General features: G+C 39.9%; 1 protein-coding gene across 1 annotated transcript; it reads left to right on the plus strand.

Annotated features, from left to right (window-relative positions):
• The first annotated feature begins 4474 nt into the window (after positions 1-4474).
• On the plus strand, positions 4475-8710 carry LOC121646498 (extracellular calcium-sensing receptor-like). The gene is made up of 8 exons (XM_041995514.1): positions 4475-4717; positions 5125-5419; positions 5520-5809; positions 6022-6317; positions 6896-7101; positions 7241-7462; positions 7556-7679; positions 7758-8710. Exons 1-8 carry the CDS (start codon positions 4689-4691, stop codon positions 8660-8662), a joined length of 2367 nt encoding a protein of 788 aa, XP_041851448.1. The 5' UTR covers positions 4475-4688; the 3' UTR covers positions 8663-8710.
• The last annotated feature ends 11890 nt before the right edge of the window (positions 8711-20600 follow it).

Below are 20600 nucleotides of genomic sequence, written 5' to 3' on the forward strand. Positions count from 1 at the left end.
TCCCGGCCCTGACGGTTTACCATTTGAATTTTATAGAACTTTTTGGACAGATCTAAGAGACCTTATTTTCATGGTCTTTGAAGACTGTTTAAGCTCTGGCAACTTGATAGAATCAATGAAACAGGGTCTTATAACTCTTCTACCTAAACCAGATAAAGATAACCGTTACATTGAAAATTGGCGACCTATTACTCTCCTAAACTCTGATTATAAATTATTAACTTCTTTATTTGCAAAAAGATTAAAACCCAGTTTAGAAGATATTATTTCAACATCACAATCAGGCTTTATGGCGGGAAGGCATATCTCCAACAACATACGTCTTATCCTGGATTTGATGGATTATTCTGATCTCATTGAAGAAGGGGCTATGATTCTGTTCCTGGACATCTATAAGGCCTTTGATTCTATAGAGCATACATTTATATATACAGCCTTAGATAAATTTGGATTTGGAGCAAATTTTAAGAAAATGGTTAAAACTATTTATAATGGTATAAACAGTAGTGTTTCTCTTTCAGAAGGAACATCTAGGCGATTTATACTTAGTAGAGGCATTAGACAAGGTTGTCCAATCTCCCCTTTTTTATTTTTGATTGCAGCGGAACTATTAAACCTCTATGCTATAAACTGTATTGATGTGAAAGGTATCAAAATAGGGGACAAAACCATTTTGATGTCACAGCTAGCAGATGACACTTGTATTTTTCTTAAAGACGAAAACCAAGTTAAGAACATTCTAATAGGACTGGATCTTTTTTCAAAAGCTTCAGGTCTCCATATCAACACAGAAAAAAGTGAAATACTACCCATTCATGACTCCAACAAAACTGATATCAATGGAATTATAGTGAAGCAGTCAGTGAGATATCTTGGAATATGTATCAATAAATCTGCAAAGGATAGACTGGATAACAACTTTACTCCGAAGATACAGAAAACAAAAAATATTTTCAACGGATGGCTTCAAAGAGATTTAACAATACAAGGACGGACATTGCTTTCAAAAGCTGAAGGAATTTCAAGAATGGTTTACCCAGCATTATCATTATTTGTAGACAAAAAGACAATGACTACAATCAACAGACTTTTGTTTAAGTTTATTTGGAAAAATAAGACTGAAAATATTGGAAGGAAAACAATGGTTATGGACTATGCAGAGGGAGGTTTCAATGCTATTGATTTCACAACTCTCAACCAAGTGTTTAAAATTAACTTGATCAAACAATGTCTGCGTGGTGGAAATACTCCTTGGTTTTTCATTCCGAACTTTTTATTTAACCGGTGTGGAGGCTTAAAATTTTTGTTGGGCTGTGACTTCAACTGTAACAAATTACCAGTGAAGCTGTCAAATTTTCACAAGCAAGCACTAAACTCTTGGAAGCTGGCCTTTAAACATAATTTTTCACCTCACAAATGCATTGTATGGAATAATCAATATGTTCTCTATAAAAAAAGGTCCCTATTCAACAAAAAATGTGTGGAAAAGAGGGTAATGTGGGTTTCTAATTTTTTAGACAATGATGGAAATTTGATAAGTTATGAAGACTTTACTAAGAAAAACAACGTCGGTATTACACAAAAAGAATTTTTAAATATCATTAAGGGTATATCACCCAAACTTCTAATGCTTATTAGGTCATCACTTCAGAACTCGCCTTTGAAGGAAGAGGTTCCTCGTCTTTTGTTAAATGGTATAGATCTGTTTGATAAAAAATGCAATAATATTCACATCAGAAGAACATTAATATCCATGGATAGTATTTCCCCTAAAGCAATATCCTCATGGAACCGAATCTATCCAACTCTATCTTTACGTAACAGCTGGTCTGTTCATAATAAATTCCTGATTCCAAACAAAACCAAAGAAATCCATATTAAAATCCTTCACAATTTCTATCCATGCAATCTCTTTTTATCGAAGTTTATGGACGTTCAACCAAAGTGCTCTTTCTGTGGTTCTGAATTAGAATCAATGGTTCATTTGTTTTTTAGGTGCCCCTTCATAATCACATTTTGGACTGATCTTGCAATCCTTTTATTTACTTCCTTTAATTACTTAATAGACATTAAAGAAGAAATGGTATTATTCCTGATATGCAATACTAAACTGGCCCCTTTAAATAATGCGGTTAAGATCTTATGCTTACTTGGGAAAGGATATATTCACAAGTGCAGAGTTACAGCTTCCAAACCAAAATTTATTAATTTTTGTGTTGATTTAAAGAATTTTATTAAATCTCTAAGCAAAGTGAAAAATAGCAAAGCTATCAAAACCCTGCAGCTTTTAAATAAGATTAACATTAGCTAGAGGAGTTCTACCACCCCACAGCTGAGTATGTAATTCAAATGTTTTTTTTTTTTTTTTTTTCTTGGTCTTTTTATAATTTTACATAGGTTGTCTTTCTCCCTTATTTATATTCTTTATGTTTGATCATAGTTAAATTTCAGTTTATATTGCATTATATGTCTGATACATGCATTGTCACACCCCTCACAAATGATATGTTGAAATGAAATGTCAAAATAACTTGTGTTCAAATGTCTGTTATATGTAACGTGTTAACTGTTGAATAAAGATTTATAAAAAAAAAAAAAATAATAAAAAAAAAAAAAAACTGCATCTCAGTACACCACTGCTTGTTATCCTCATGAATGGTCATTTTATATGCTGGGCCATCTCCCTTGATGGCTTTCATTATAGTTAGGGAAGGGCATACTCATACCAAATAAGCTCTGAAGACACTCAATTGAATAATTATTCAATATGGATGAAATAAATAATGTTATAGGATATTTGACACAATGTTATTTTTTTCTTAAATCCTTTATAAGTCTTAAATGTGTCATTCTTGAAAGCTGGAGATCATCTTGTGTTGTCTTTTACTGAACACTATGAGCTGTGTAGTACAAAAGCTGAGAGCAGCCGTGCTTGACTATTATTCTTTTGTTAATCATTATCTCGAGATAATGAGGATAATTAAATATAATAACAGAGTAATTTATCTTATCTCATTTATCAGAATACACCCCATGACAGCTGAGAAGGTTTAAAGTTATGGTGTATATGTGTAATTCTGTGAATGAGTCATTGGTGAAAGTCCATTGTCAGACAAATCAGTCTTTGTCGGACTTGAAAGTTTATCTTGAGATAACACCAAAAACTGCAGCATGAAGGTTTTCCAAATTGCTCCAACTGTAGGAGGAGGAAATGTTATAAGAGTGCATTTCCATTAAAAGATTACATGTAAGAAAGAGTATATCGAACCTTATCAACCACCAGCAGTAAAGAAATTACTTGCTAATTACCTTTCTGATCAATCCTTAGCTTTTAACAGCACGTCAGGCCAAAGTTTGTTTGTGTTTCTTTTTTTAAAGAAAGGAATGCCAAGAGCACTTCTCTTTCCCGATCTTATCGAGATTGCTGCTTACTCATAGTAAAATAAATTTATATACTATGCCAATATGTTGGCACTTCAGGGATGTTATTTAGTACACAGATAACCGGAGGCCTGAAGAATTTATTTCTGCTCTAATCTTGCTCAGTCATTGTTGGTGTGCAGAGTGTGACAATTTATCAGTGCAGTTTTCATCCCTCCCCACTACATCTTGATAAAAAGTGACAGTAACAGTGTTGTACAATGAAAAACACTAAACAAAACAAACAAACATACAAATGAAAAGCAGAGCATAAAACCATCAGCTCAGTCTAAACTAAAAGATTGAGTCATTTTCAGCAAAGTACCACATCCATTTCCTTTGCAACCAATTAAAAAGACAAAAGGGCTTCAAGAGTAGCTTAGCTTCCTCATGATGTTTCTAGATACTGTTATGACCATGCTGTAGAAATATAAAACCCCAAGAAGCTGAAAAATCAAGCATTTTGAAACACCAAACAATTAGAAACAATTACAGAAGGATTTGTCCATCGTTGCATTTTCACACAATTACTGAATTTTAATATGGTGTCCAGTAGAGGGCAGTATCATAGCAAGACTACATCAGTGTCTATATAGCTTGACATTTACCTGAACTTTGTGTATTGTTCCTGTCTCGAAAAATAATATTCAATGTTCAAATACTGTGTGAAGAATAAATTTTGAGAAAAATGAATGATCAAACTCATTACAAAGGTAAGACTTAACTGTATTATGACACAAACAGGTGCAATGTTGGGAGATAACTTGTGTTTATTGAAGTGTTGATTTAGGTGGAAAGAGACAGGTCCAAACGGTTAAAGTTATACAACTTTAAGAATAAAGTATAACTTTGAGAAGAATGTATTTAAAAAAAAAAAAAAAAAAAAAAACTCTAGGTGACGACACACACCTTCTTGTTTACAGTAGGCTAACGTTCAATGGAAAGGTTATATAAACCTGGGAAAAGACACACCTGCAAACACCAGAGGGATGGAGACCTCAGTTCTTTTTTTTGGCCTAAGAATGGCTCTAGGTTTGTTTCAGGTGAACTCAGTTATTGCCTTTGGTGAATCTCTGAATGATCAAAAGTACAGGACTGGACTGACAGAGACTGGAAATGATGGAGTCACTGCTGAGACTTCATCATTGAAATGTAGCCTGCAGGGTACTGCTCGCTTACCAGCGTTCTCCACGGATGGGGACTACATTATTGGAGGTGTTTTCTCCCTTCACTACAAAGAGAAAATCTTGATTCATGACTACATCACCATGCCTGAGCCGCCAAGTTGCACAGGCGGGTTAGTAAGAGGAAAGCATGAGAAACTGTAAAATAACAAACATGTTGACTGCTGTAAGGGTAATGATTTTCTTTCTTTCTTTCTTTCTTTCTTTCTTTCTTTCTTTCTACTCAAATTGACATGTTTGTGTTTCATAATCAAAACTTGTTCAGCAGCTGTTTTGCAGGTCATCCAGACTTAATATTTAAATGATTATTTTTCAGCTGTAGGGGCTGTTGGAATGGTGCACTGGTATCTAGTCCTAAAATTATAATTTAATTATTCAATAACCACTTTTGGCCCATACCAAATTAATAAACTAGCTCAAATCCAGGCCGCAGCTCTGCTTTGTTGTATGTTTTTGAGAAGAGGTGAAGTGACCTTATTTTGTATGAAAACAGTGATACATAACCTTTATCTGTGTGCAGCATTAACAGTCGTGAACTGCGCTTCTCTCGTGCAATGATTTTTGCCATTGAGGAGATTAACAACAGCACAGAGCTACTGCCAGGCATCAAGCTTGGTTATCAGATCCACGACTCGTGCGCCTCAGTCACCATGGCTGTGCGAGTGGCATTTCAGCTCTCCAACGGACAGGACCCTGTGTTTCACACAGGTGATAAGTGTTCCCAATCTGGAATGGTGATGGGTGTTGTAGCTGAGTCTGGATCTTCACCATCCATCAGCATTTCACGCATCATCAGCTCCTTTAACATTCCCCAAGTAAATAATCTGAATCTTTTGATTTTTTTTTTAAAAATATGCTTCTGACTACTTCTGTTTATATTACTTTAAAGAACTAGATTGTCACGTTTTGTTTCAGGTGAGCCACTTTGCCACTTGTGCCTGCCTGTCAGATAAGCAGCAGTACCCGAATTTCTTCAGAACTATTCCCAGCGACCGGTTCCAAGCTGACGCGCTGGCCAAGTTGGTGAAACAGTTTGGCTGGACTTGGATAGGTGTTGTCCGCTCGGACACTGACTATGGCAATAATGGCATGGCATCTTTTCTTAAAGCAGCATACAGAGAGGGAATCTGTGTGGAATACTCTGAAGCCTTCTACAGGAACGACCCACAAAGCAAGATCCAGAAAGTAGCTGATGCTATCCGCAGGTTGCCACATCACTAATTTTGCATTGTGGTTTTTGCACTGGTACTCTGCAGAGCAAACTATAAAATGAGTATAACACACGATGAGTATTTAATTAATTGTCTGAGTAGTATGACATGTCATGAAAATGAGTAAAACATGCAAACAGATAAATTACATATAACAGAAAATGCTGCATGTTAGTTTAATGTTACATATTATAATTTCTCTGCAGGTCAACAGCTAAGGTTGTTGTGGCCTTTGCAGCTGCAGGGGACATGAAGGTCCTGCTGGAGGAACTGGCCCGGGACCCCCCTCCACCTCATCAGTGGATAGGCAGTGAGTCGTGGATAGCAGACCCACAATTCCTGAGGTTCAATTTCTGTGTAGGAGCCATTGGAGTTGGTATTCCACGATCTGTCATCCCAGGTCTGAGAGACTTCCTGATGGATCTCTCTCCTTCTGAAGTGGCTGCCTCCCCAATACTTACTGAGTTCTGGGAGGATGTATTCAACTGCACTCTGGAAAAAAGTGAGAAATGCACTGTAGAATGAGCATATCACCACTATTTGTGGAGAAAAAAAAAACATTCAACATGCGTGTTCATGCATGTATTTCTTTAAGCATTGTGTTTACCAGCAAATCTCCATTTATGGATCTTTTATTTTGTATGATAACAGGTCAAAATATGTTTTATTATTTTTAAATATGTAGCAACCTTTAAAGACTTCCTCTAGCCAATTCTAACAGGTTCAAGCTATAATTATAATATACTATCATTTAAGTTATATTACAAGGCTATAAAATAGTCTGTGTTTGACAAGAATTCAAATGTGATGTGATAAAGTCACAAAAAAGTATGTATTAACCATTTAAAGTCATTCTTATATTTCATTGTTATGTCAGTTGTCTATTGGAGTTCCCTCAGGTGGAAAGTCACTCTCAGTTGAAGAAAGATAATAAAATTAATTTAAGTTTACTTCTTAATTGAAATGGAACATATGTGTATACTTGCCTTTGCACTGAAATATATTAGATATTAAAAAGATATTGATACAATATGTCTTTTAGAGTCTGAAACACCGGCTTCTGTCATTGTGTCTCTGTAGGTGCTGCTGCAGTCAAAAAGGATTGCGATGGAACTGAAGACATAAAGACGCTCCATAACCCATACACTGATACATCCCAGTTGAGAATCACTAACATGGTTTACAAGGCTGTTTATGCAATAGCACATGCTATTCACAATGCAGTGTGTGATAGAGCAAATTTTACAACCCAGTGCAACAAACACACCAGGTTGGAGTCCAGACAGGTCAGATGAAAAGAAAAGTCAACCCTGTTCTCTTTCTTTACCTGTAGTCTAACTTATTTCTAAATGAAAATGTAATAATGACATTGTTTGACATTTAATTTCCATCTTCTGCTTCTCTGTCTGCACGTCATCTTTACAGGTTTTAACTGAGCTGAAGAAAGTCAACTTTTCCCGGAATGGTTATGTAGTGTCATTTGATGCTAATGGGGATCCACCGGCTCTGTATGAGCTGATCAACTGGCAGAAGAATAAGAGTGGAGTTATTGAGTTAGTGACAGTCGGGTTCTATGATGCTTCGATGCCAATTGGTCAAGAGTTTCGTATCATTAGAAACCTAACCTGGATGGATGGTGGCACGCAAGTAATGAGCCTAATGAACTGCTGGTGAGCTGCTTCGTAACATCTGTGTTGCAGAAACAATAAAATATTCCTTTTGCTTGTGTCTCTGTGACAGGTGTCGGTATCAGTCTGCACTGACAGGTGTCTCCCGGGAACTCGTAAAGTGCTGCAGAAAGGAAAACCCATCTGCTGTTATGACTGTAAACCCTGTCCTGAGGGAGAGATTAGTAATGTTACAGGTAAAATAACATGTTTTCCATGTGTATCTGAAACAGCACATATGTGAATGTTAACAGTACTATTCATGTGTTTTTCAGACTCTCCTGATTGTTTCCCTTGTCCCAGAGAATTCTGGCCTAATGCAGAGAAAAACACCTGTTTTCCCAAACCTGTGGAGTTTCTTTCATTTGATGAAGTCCTGTCAATCATCCTGGCTGTATTCTCTGTTGGTGGCGCCTGTCTGGCCATCATAACAGCAGCTGTTTTCTTTCATCACAGGACAACTCCCATTGTTAGAGCCAACAACTCTGAGCTGAGCTTCCTGTTGCTCTTCTCTCTGACTCTGTGTTTCTTATGTTCCCTGACTTTCATCGGGGAGCCCTCTGACTGGTCTTGTATGCTGCGGCACACAGCGTTTGGCATCACCTTCGTTCTCTGCATTTCTTGTGTTCTTGGGAAAACTATAGTGGTTTTAATGGCTTTTAAAGCTACGCTTCCAGGTAATAACATGATCAAATGGTTTGGTCCTCTACAGCAAAGGATGACTGTAGTTTCTTTCACCTTTATTCAAGTTTTAATATGTACTATTTGGTTGGTTGTGAGCCCTCCTTTCTCAGTGAAAAATCTCACTACATACAGGGAGAAGATCATTCTGGAATGTGCGTTAGGTTCTGCTGTCGGGTTCTGGGCCGTGCTTGGGTACATCGGCCTGCTGGCTGTTTTTTGCTTTGTGTTAGCTGTCTTGGCTCGGAAACTCCCTGATAACTTTAATGAAGCCAAGCTGATCACCTTCAGTATGTTGATATTCTGTGCTGTTTGGATCACCTTCATCCCAGCATATGTCAGCTCTCCTGGGAAATTTACTGTGGCTGTGGAGATATTTGCTATTTTGGCCTCCAGTTTTGGACTAATTCTGTGCATTTTTGCTCCAAAGTGTTTCATCATATTATTTCAGCCAGAGAAAAACACCAAGAAGCATTTGATGAACAAAAATCAATTGTAGCACATTAAAACTTTAGAAATAATACAAGGAGATGATGAAATGGCACATTAAATATACTGCAGTTTGATATGCTTACATTTATTGGTCAACTAATTTTTTTACTCTATATCTTGCTGAGTTAAACACTGCAATTTATAAATGACACTTTCAGCTGTTGTTTTGTCATTTTTTTCTTTTTATTATGTGCTGAACATATTAAATAAAATCTGTATATTCAAAAGCGTAATGTGGAAGAATTAAGTTCTTTGATTTTTTTCCCCAAAGCCTTCAATCAGGCATTTTCAATTAGTTGGTGATAAAGTTCTATAGGGGGTGTGAACACATACACCCTCTCCTGGGTAACTGGCCATGATTACATGAGAGTTTTAAATCCCTGTTTATCCTGAATAAAACTTAAATACTATTCAAAATTACTTTGTAAACACCTAATTCTGAATGACTCAATCCAATCCAAACCAACTTTATTCATAAAGCACTTTAAAATGACAATGTTGACCAAAGTGTCGTACAAGGCCTGAGCTTAAAAACTATTTAGATAACATACTAAACAGCATAAAATAATAAATGGTCTAGCAGCAGTAACACACAACGAAACAATAACAAAGAATAAACAAAAAATACAAAAACATTGAAAAAGTCGACCACTCAAGCTGTGGTAAAAACCAATGAAAAAAAGAATGTCCTACACAGGATTTAAAAGCAGAGAGAGACTCGTCTTGTCTAAGGTGCAGTGGCAGTGCATTCCAAAGTTTGGGGCCAACAACTCAAAAGGAGTGATCCCCTCTGGAATTCTTTTTAGATTTAGGTACAACTAACATGAAGTGATCTGTTGACCTAAAGGAGCATGCAGGACTGTATACCTGGAGCAGGTCATAGAGATATTGTGGGGCGAGGCCTTGTTGACATTTAAAAACAATTAAAATAATTTAAAAATCAATACGGAATGAAAGAGGTAAGCTGTGCAAAGGCTTTAAAACTGGTGTATGTGCTCCTGTTCTTTGGTGCCAATTAAGAGCTGAGCTGCATTGAGTTGCAGTTGGGCAAAAGTTGACTGACTGATCACGTCATAAAATGTGTTGCAGTAACCTAAGTGATTTATGATAAAAGCATGAATTAAACTTTCAAAATCATGACGACCGACAAACAACTTGGCTTTAGACAATTGTTTAAGCTGAAAGAAGCTGGATTTCACGACAGCTCTAATCTGTACATCAAACTTTAGAGCACAGTCCTGCTTCACACCAAGGTTAGTCACTGTAGGCCTGAGATACTGACCCAAGTATCACAGGTCTAAGCGAGCTGAGGAAATATCTTTTGGGCCAAGCAACAGCACCTCAGTTTTGCTGTTGTAAAAAAAGAAGAAAGTTCAGGAACATCCAGGTTTTTTTCTTTTTAATTACAACACAAACATGCTTTGATTTCTTTAATACAACATAAAAATGGTTTTATGCAGTAAGCATTACTTTGCCTTAGTGGCATATAAATCTGGCTGTCATCAGCATAAAAATGAAAAATGATGCCATGCTTACAAAGGGTGGACCTAAGTGGGAGGAGATAAAGGGAGAAGAGGAGAGACCCAAGAATAGAACCTTGGGAGACCCCACAAGTAAGAGGCACTGTGGATAAATCAGCACACCCGATATGGACACAAAAAGCTTGGTCCGTCAGGTATGACCTGAGCCACTGCAAGGCATATCCCTGAATTTCCACCAGTTCTCCAAACGAGACATCTGGTGGTCCACAGTATCAAAGGCAGATGTTAAGTCCAACAAGTCCAAGCCAACACAGGGTTCAGAGTCTGTCATTAGGAGCACATCATTAACAACTCTTAGCAGCACTGTTTCTGTGCTGTGCTGAGTTTTAAAACCAGACTGGAACACCTCACGAATATCGTATGCATCTAGAATGGATTTTAACAGACCATAAATTACTTTCTCCAGGACCTTGGAGAAAAAAGGAAGCTTCGAAATAGGCCTAAAATTCTAGACGATTGTAGGATCATGACCATGTTTTTAATGAGGGTTTGTATTACTTTATTTTTAAAATTGACTGGTACATTCACCGTAATTAGGCTTAGGTAATCATTTATAATGTCCAGAATAGGTGATGCCAAGGTGGGAAGATCTTCTTTAAGAAGCCTAGGTGGAAATGGGTCTGGTGGGGAACCAGAGGGTTTCATGTGGTCTATCCTATCAGTTCTTCCAAAAAGGGTAGATTGACAGGCTCAAAAGCATTCAAAACAGCAGTGGCAAAAAGGAGAATGGACGGGTCATGAGTCAAAGGAGATGTAGGGGACCTGGTGCTCTCTATTTTATTAACAAAGAAGTGAGAAAACTTCTCACAAACCTCAACTAAGGCCTCTAAGCAGGGTGTTTGAGAGGTATTAAGAATGCTGTTAATAGTCTTAAACAAGACATGAGGATTGTCACAGATCTATTTTATTTTAGCATCTTCGTTCAGCTTTTATTTAATTTTTTTTAAACTCTTTATTTTCAGGTATTTTTGATTACATTATAACAAGACAAAAAAGAAAACATATAAATAAATAATAGAGAGAAAATACAATAGTTTTTATTTCATTAATCGCATTTCTTTAAATCTTTGTTTTTTTAATGCACTTGCATTGCTTCTGCACCCTGCTGAAATGTTTTATGTAAAGCACTTTGAATGTACATGAAAGGTGCTATACAAATATATTTGCCTGCCTTGCCTCGCCTTCCTCTGTCCTAACAAGAGAGGCTGCTTATTACTAATTGTCCAATCTGGAGCCGGGGGGGGTGTAAGGGCATAACTGAAATCAGCTGTTCTCAATCATATCAAGATTACTACACTCATGCAATTAGAAACACAGCAAGTGAAATATAAAACCCAAAATAAAAATCCACACAAATGTCAATAGCCAAACTCATGCAAAAATAATACAAAAACATAAAATTGATCAAGAGTTAAGCTAGAATAAGGTCCTACACTGACATAGTCAGGGACTCAAATGTGAATTTTAACAGTTATATTAAGACAGTTGTGAAGTCAGCCTATTATCCCTAAAAGGACATATAGAGGATTTAAGGACTGATGACTCAGCAGTATTTAGAAGTTGTCCATGCAACTATCTTTCTTAGACTAGACAACTGTAATGCTGTCCTCACAGGTCTCCCTAAAAAGTCCATCAGACAGTTGCAGTTAGTCCAGAACGCTGCTGTCCGAGTCCTCACTAAGACCAAGAAAGTAGATCATATAACTCCAGATCTCAGATCTTTACACTGGCTTCATGTCTCTTGTAGCAGATTCCAGCATCCTCAAAATAAAGATTGGAACTTTTGTTTAATTGTGACTGAATTAAACACCTTTGAGGATTTTCTCCCCTTTACAGACTAACAGTCTCACTCCCAAAGTGGGGGTCTGACTCAAATTTATGACTTGGTTTCCAGCTCCACAGGTCAGCAAAGGTTGACTCTCTCCAACATGGACTGGGAAGGACTTCATTGAGTTATTTACGAGATCTGGGAAATTTCTGAACTTTAATCTTCTGCAACATAAATTTGCTTTTTAACCAAAGAATCCCAGATGCAACTCTTCATCCCAATGTCCACTTTTGAAACTGTCTCTTTCTTAACTGGTGTTTTCCTTCCACTGATAAACGAAAACCCCCTTTTCCAGGCAGTCTTAACTGGAAACAGGACACCTGGACACACAGAGGAACGTTTATCTTAACATCCCAGAGGGTAATAAAGTGTCTTAATGTTTCTCTGTGTCCCAGCACAGAGAAGGCAAGACTTTTGATGAAGAGTAAAAGATCATACTTTACTAGTTTAAAATGTTCATTTAAATAGATACATATATATATGTGTGTGTTTTATCTTGATACCATGCACATGCATATAATCATTATCATTGTGTACAAGGTTTACTCAACAAGCTTGCTTAATTGGTGACCTGAAACTTTATTACTGTGTTTGTGTGAGATATAACCTTTTTACTATTTACATTTATAAACATTTAGATTTAACATTTAACATTTAGATTTAGATTTAAACATTTAGATTTAGATTTAACATTTAGATATAACATATAACATTTAGATTTAGATTTAAACATTTAGATTTAACATATAACATTTAGATTTAGATTTAAACATTTGGATTTAACATATAACATTTAGATTTAGATTTAAACATTTAGATTTAGATTTAACATTTAGATATAACATATAACATTTAGATTTAACATATAGCATTTAGATTTAGATTTAAAATTTAGATTTAGATGTTCTATTTGACCATTATACATGTGGTTAAAAGTTATGTTAAATGCAGGAAAATGTAGGAAAAATGTGCTAAATGTGAGAAAAGGGAGTTAAATAATGAAAATGTGCCAGCTACAACTTTTATACTGAATTTTTACACTTGGCACCCCATATTGGAGGCCCTCTCCAAGTCTTCAACCTTCCTCTCCAGGCATGGCTCTTTTTCAGAGTTAGACGCAAGAAAGAGAGAGATGCTGCCAGAGAGTTAAGTTTGCAGTGATGTGAAGCACATCACCCGATCCAAGTTAGTGCCTGCATTCAAGATGCACAATCCATTTTGTTCCCTTTTTTTGGATTGATTAACTCCGTAGTTCATTACTTTTTCCAGCTAATACTTCGCTTTTCTTTAGTTGTGGGTTTTTTTTTTTTATCTTTTGGACTTTTAATATTGATCATAAATTTTGATCTTTACTATGGATAACTGGTTAACGCAGGCTGACCAAAGCTCCAGAACCAGTGCTACAGAGTTCTTTTGGAACTGACCTAAAGCTGGACATTTTCATCTTTTGCCATATCACCCCAAGTCATTCACTGTCCATCATCGACACCACCAGCCGAGCCGCGGAAGAGTCCGCATCGCAGAGCTGCCAGATCCAAACCTTTGGACCACCACGTGACGCATCTTCTGGCCTTCTGGAAGTTGCTCGGGATCCAAACCACCTGCGCCAACTTCCTCACTTGCCAGAGTCACTACAACGGTCCTAAGTCGGCTCGATCCAAACAGAACCGGACGAGTCCTGCTCGGATCAATTCTCTGCTTTTCTGCTCAAGAATGGTTGGTTGTCTGACAGTGATCTAGTAGTTCTACATCTTAATTAAACTTCCAGTTTTAACAGATGAGATTCAGTTTTCCCTCTTTTCTTTTAGGATTTAGAGATCTTTTTCAGTCCTGAACCTTAGTTTAATTAACACCGCAGGTTAATTAACTTTTGTTCATTTCTTGCATACATTTCATTCATTCTGACACATCGAAATAAGATTTTGGTTTGAACACCGTATTCTGCATTTTACAATGTTTGATTCATTTTCCCATGCGAAGTCCTTTGTAAATATTTCCTTTTCATTTATGCATGATTAGTTTAGTAATAAATATTTCATATTTATCCTAAACTGGTCTGGTTATTGTGAACTCCTCCTTTGAACCATGTTATTGGTCCCTTCGATGTAAGAATTCACGTTAGTAGCGTCCTGAGACTGATTTATAACTGATTGATTTGACAAGCTTGAATTAATTAATTTATTAAATTAATTAATTTAGTACTCTAATGGTGTCCACACAGCCATTAGGTTAGGATAAAGCTATCTGTGTGGTGGTGCCCCACGAGGAAATTAATGACATAATTTCAAGAAATTATTAAAATTAATAATTTTATTAAACATCTTTAATGTTTAATGATGCTAAACGCTACACTCTCAAAGAATTGACTTCAAAATCCTGCTGTTAGTGTACAAAGCACTGAATGGTTTAAGACCAAACTACATTCAGGATCTTCTGGTTCATTATGAATCAACCAGATCCCTCAGGTCATCAGGGTCAAGTCTACTTTCTGTTCCCAGAGTCAGACCTAAATCTAGCAGGACACATGTGTTACTGATGGCAATATGCATTTTTCAGCCCATTACTGGAGGGGAGGACCATATAAAAGGCAAGCAGGATGTACATGCTGCCTCTCTTGCTTGCTAGTGGCTGGGGTTAAATCACTTCCTGGCATCTGTAACTTCCCCTCCTGAATGGTGCAGGTAGTCTTGCAGCCATGGCTGCAAATTGTTTGTTGTTTTGTCCGTCTAGTGCTTCTCACTCTGGTTATTGTGTCAGAGACTCATGTGAGTATTGCTGCAGGCTGCAGAAGCTTCTGCACTGCAGGAGTTGAGGGATATGCTAAGGTTACAGCATGAGCAGTTGAATGAACTGACTTTAAGCATCTCCCAGCTGCAGGGCCTCCAACAGCCCAACTGTACCGCTTCTTGTGGCACAATAGTTTGTAGGAGATGCCAGCTGCTAGCTGCCAGGTCACCTGGTGAGGGACTGTGATGGGGCCCATGTCCCTTACCATCCGCAGCAGAGCCGGCAATTTCCTCCTGCCAAGGGGCCAGAAAACTAGCATCCCCTGAACTGCAGACCCACATTTCATGCGGGGCAGTTGTGGGCTCAGGTTTTGCAGGTGATCCAAGCTGCATCATGTCCACATTTAGGTGTGCGTATTGCAGAGTCTCTTTTTTGCCAGCACTTCAAGCCATGGGGTCAAGAACGATTAAAATCTTATCACTGGCTGCAGTTCAGAGCAGCCAATGGTTTAGCTATACCCTATCTTGGCTACCGGGAACTAGATGTGGAGCTTTGTGGTAGGCTTATGCCAGGTTGTGGTGTGTTGGTGGTCTAGGACTCCCTTGGCAGTGTCTCCTCACAGGCTCCAGGAGTTCTTGGAATGAACATTATCCGTAAGTGTTGTGGGGAGCTGCTCGTGCAACATGGTCTGACTCTGTTCGATCTGCCTTCTGTATCAGAGGCTCCAGCAATTTTCATGCAGGCACTCTAAAATTGTCATCAAGCTAGCATTAAGCTCATCGGGGAGTAGGAAATGTCAAGGTCATTGGGAAAGGGGCATGTCATATCCCTGGTGATGTAATGAAGATGGTGGCGGCCATCTGCTCAGAGTACTACTCTGGTGGCACGGTGCTGTTCAAGCCCATAGATTCAGGGCTTCCAGCAGGGCTCCTTGCAGCCCCGGCTTTGGTACCAGTGGTATGGGGCACCGCCTACATTCCCCTTATGAACGTAGGGTCCTCTGATGGTAAGCCTACCTGCTGGCATCAGTGAGGTGCCCCCTCAGGTGGCTACTGTGTCCTCGCAGTCAGTTTCCTCCTCGGTTTAGGATCAGATAGTAGCACTGGAGTTGGGTCATTGCAGAAGCACAGGATAAGGCAAGGGCTCTCCTTTGGCAGTATAGCTCGATCTTCTCAGCTCATGACGGGAATCTAGGTTGCACTGACCTGATTGCTCATGAGATTCCTCTAGAGGATGAAATTCCTGTGCGTGCTGTGCTATCATCGTATTCCTCCCTCTGATTATGAGGTTGTTAAAGACCACATCAATCAACTGCTTGGGTTGCAAATCATTAGAGAGAGTAGCAGTCCATATGCCTCTCCCACTGTAATGGTTAAAAAGAAGGATGGCAGTCCCTGGATGTGTGTCGACTATAGGCTTCTGAATAGTAAAACCAGAAAGGATGCATTTCCTTTACTTCATATTAACAGTCTTTGGATCCTGAAGGGTGCTTGTTGTTTTCCACCATGGACCTGACTAGCAGGTACAACCAGATTCCAATGGCCAGTGCTGATCTTCCCAAGACGGCTTTTTACACCTCTTTCAGCCTTTTTGAGTGGAACTGCATGCCATTTGAGCTTTGCAGTGCTCCCAGCACATTTCAGAGGTTGATGCAGCAGATTTTTGGGGACCAGCAGTGCCAATCCCTGCTGTTGTATCTTTATGACACTGTTGTTTTCTCTATCACTATTGATCAACATTCAGAGAGATTGCGTGTGGTGTTGGACCACTTGCAGTGTGAAGGGTTTAAGGTAAAGCTCAATTAGTGTGCCTTCTTTCAGCAGAGGGTACGCTACTTGGGTCATATAATTTCTGACCAAAGTGTCTACAGATCCCAGTAAGATTGAAGCAGTCTGTCACGTCCCCTGGCCTCTGGCCTGGGTACGTGCTTATGATGAGATGCTGCATAGCCTGCACCCTGCACCTGGCCTCAGAGACCTCCTACTTCTTTTTTTTTTTTTTACCCTCTCCTGTCCAGCATCCTAACATACAGAACGGTGGTTTGTGTGGCATATTTTGCTTGACAGATTTGCTCTACCAAGGGAGACATGTTATATACATGGCTGCCCTTGATATTTTTATTATTTTTCTTGTAATCTTATTTTCTTTAGTCTTTATATGTCAGTGCCGAACCTGACAAGGAGATAGAGGAAGAGAGAAAAAAAAAAAAAAGGGAGAAAAGGACAGGATTAAAATGTGGAAATAACAGTTGTCTTGGCTGCCTAGAACATGTCACAAAAAAACAATATAAACTACCACAGTACTACATGATACCAAAAGAAAAATAGGACGATGATGATGATATGAAAAATTACAATAGTCATCAAACTTACCTGCAGATAAACGTACCAACACAGAAATATCAGCTACATCTAGTGAGAAGCGGATGGAGAGTTGAGCATGTTTGTGAGCATGAATGTGTTAACATGCATGTGTGGCCATGCAACAAGGAGGAAATGTGTACTTGCAAGGGGGCCGTGATCACGCCACATCCCGAAGCATCAGCGGGGGACGGGGGAAGCCCGAGGCCCCAAAGGCCCAGCAGGTCCACATAGCACCAAGTCCAGGACAGCCAAAGCAGACAGAGCAGCAGCCCACTCGGACCAGAGCAGAGGGGCCCCCAGACCGGAGCCCCCCGGCACAACGGGGCAGGGGCACTGGGCAGCCCAGGGCGACGGTGAGCAAGCCCAGCGGGCGCCTGGCGGGGGCTGCACGGAGGGCAGGCACCCCACAGGTCCAAGGGCCACCCATTCCCTCCAGCAGAGCCCCACCCAGGAACCCAACGGGGCCCGACTGCCCCAGGCAAAACCACCGCGGGCCATCACCGCGGGCCATCACCGCGGGCCACCACCGCGGGCCACGCCAACCCAACACCAAGGCTAGGCACCCGAGGGACAAGAACATGTCCGCAGCGCCCCCGCCTCCCCAAGACCACCCGAGGGAAGAGGGGCAAAGGCCTGGCCCAGCCAAGAGCCCAATGCATCAGTGTCCCCCACCACACCAGGGGACCAGAGAGCCCCAGGTTGCACACACTTATCCTGGTCAGGCCCAGGGCACAGAGCTCCCATCCACCCCAAAGGAGCCCCCGGCGGGAGGGGAGAGAGTGAGAAGGAGAGCAGACTGCACCCCCATGAGCCCTAATCCCCCCCACTGCCCACCAGGATCCCCGCCGCCCCCCTTCCCCCTACCCCTCCCTTGTAATCCCAAGGGTACCTGCCCGGCATCAGGGCGACCAAGCCCCCCCCCCCCCCCCCCGAGGCCCAGGCAGGATCTCCCGAGCTGGAGGGAGGCAGCCCCAGACCCCGAGGCAGTCCCCAGACCCCCCCCCCCCGGCCCCAACCACAGCAACCCGGCCAGCCAGCCCACCGACCGCCCCGAACCCCCGGTCGCCCCCCCCGGCCTACCCCCAGGGAGCACCAGCCCCCAGGCCCCCAAGGCCCCGGATCCAGTCAGACACACCGTCCCCCACCTAACGGCCCTCCCAACCACCGACCCAGAGAAACGGCCAGGGCCGATGGACCCCCAAGGCCCCCCAGGCAGCCAGTCCCACCCCCGACCCCCACAGAACGACTAGACCCCAGCGCCCCTTCCCACTACGTGATGTGACTAATCAGCGGGGTCCAGGGAGACTGAGAGTTAACTGATTGGTGTTTAATGGATGCCGATGCAGTCTCTAGACTGATGTGATCCAACAGGAGATTTCTGTACTGGTTAATATTTAGATTGTTTATAGACTTCCAGTTCACTAGAATAGTTTTCTTTGCGATACATAAGGCCGTGAGGACCATATGTGCTATATTGATGTCACTTAGGTCACCCAGTAAACAAAGTTTAGGACATGCAGGAATGTTACATCTAACCCATGTTGATAAATCCTCACAAACCTTATTCCAGAACTTCTGGACAGGTGCACAAAGCCATAAAGCGTGTAAGTAATCATCTGCTGTGTTACCTGTGCACTGTGTGCAGATATCTGAGTGATTAAGACCTATCTTGAACATCCTTTGTCCTGTGTAATGCGTACTATGGAGGACTTTGTATTGTATGAGTTGTAAATTTGGGCTGTCTGTCATATTAAAGGCATTAAGACATATTTGTAGCCAAAGTGGTTGACTAGGATTGATGGATAAATTTATCTCCCATTTTGAAGTAGGTAGGGAATTTGAGTCATCTATTTTTAACATTAATCTGTATATTTTGTAAAGTAATTTTGGGGTACAGAGGTCCATAAAATCTGCTACTATTGGAGGAAGTTCCAGGTCTGTTCGGTGAAGGGGGAATTTTGTGTGTATTATGGTTTTGAGTTGTTGATATTCTAAGAATCTGTTACTGTTAATCCCATATTGTGATGAGAATGTATTAAAAGATAAAATGTTTCTGTTATGGATAATATGTTCAAAGTATTTAATTCCTTTGTTAATCCATTGGTTAAAGTTTAGCATATTTTTGTTTAGTAGAATATCAGGATTGTTCCAGATGGGTGTGAGTTTACATGGTATTATTGAGAAGTTAGTTTTTTTGAAGAATTCCCACCAGGCTGTCAGAGAAGTGCTGATATTGACACTTTTGAAGCACTTTTGCTTTTTTATACTTAAGCTGAAAAAAGGAAGATCAGAAATTTCCAAATTGTCACAAAATGTTTGTTCTGTATCTATCCACAGGTCATCTAGTGGACTAGGTTTGAGCCATTTTAGGACATATTGCAATCTATTAGCTAGGAAGTAATGTTGAAAGTTAGGCAGGTCTAATCCTCCCCTATCTTTCGGCTTCTGTAAAGTTTTTAAACTGATCCGGGGTGGTTCATTTTTCTTGTGAAATCGGGAGATGTGTGATTCTAGCGATTTAAACCAGGTAGAGGGGGGTTTCATAGGAATCATAGAAAACAAATAGTTGATTTTGGGTAGAACCATCATTTTTATAGTGGCAACTCTCCCCATGAGTGAACTGGGTAGAGATTTCCAGCGAGCAAGATCATCTTCTATAGTCTTAAGAAGGTGAATGTGATTAAGTTTTGTTAGTTCTGAGAGCCTGGAGGGAATATTTACACCCAGGTATCTAATGTTACCTGATTTTAAGGTGATGCTGGGTAGATTTTGAAAGCTACAGTTGATGGGTAGAACTGTACTCTTAGACTAGTGTTGTGGAATTTTTATTATCAAAGATCACACACTAAGTGAGAATCAAAGAAAGTATTTTTATTAAGAGCTGATCAGCAATGGGAGTCACACAGTCAAACAGCTTTGGCTGAGCGAGTCCGCAGAGATACACATGGGCTTGGGTAATATAGACTCGCATGGCATGATATCATTCAAGGTCGTTGAAGCAGATTCTCAGTACACTGTCTTCAAACCCTGCACAGCCAAGGTTTTCTAAAGAATGTTATCAGTGGTGGGAGAGGAAAAGGAGAGCTCACTAAATATTATCTGGGTACATGCCGTTCTCCTATTAAGTAAAACAAAAGTCAAGGTTTTAATAATACAAAGTGTGGTCTACAGAATACAAAGGTTATGTATATAAATTTTTCCATTACAACCAGTTAACGGAGTTGTCCGAGAGTGATGAGAATTTATTAATTAGTGAGATTGTTTCAGATAGAGAGGTTTGTGAGTGCTGGAGGAATAGTAAAACGTCATCAGCATAATGACTTATTTTATGAAATATATTTTTGGACTGAATGCCTTTAATAGCTTTATTTTGTCTAATTGCAGTGGCTAGTGGTTCAATAAATATAGCAAAAAGTGAGGGGGGTAGTGGACAACCTTGTCTGGCACCCCTTTGTAGATTAAAACTTGGAGAGGTTTGGTCATTTG

Source organism: Melanotaenia boesemani, chromosome 9, assembly GCF_017639745.1.
Source record: "Melanotaenia boesemani isolate fMelBoe1 chromosome 9, fMelBoe1.pri, whole genome shotgun sequence".
Classification (NCBI taxonomy): Eukaryota; Metazoa; Chordata; class Actinopteri; order Atheriniformes; family Melanotaeniidae; genus Melanotaenia; species Melanotaenia boesemani.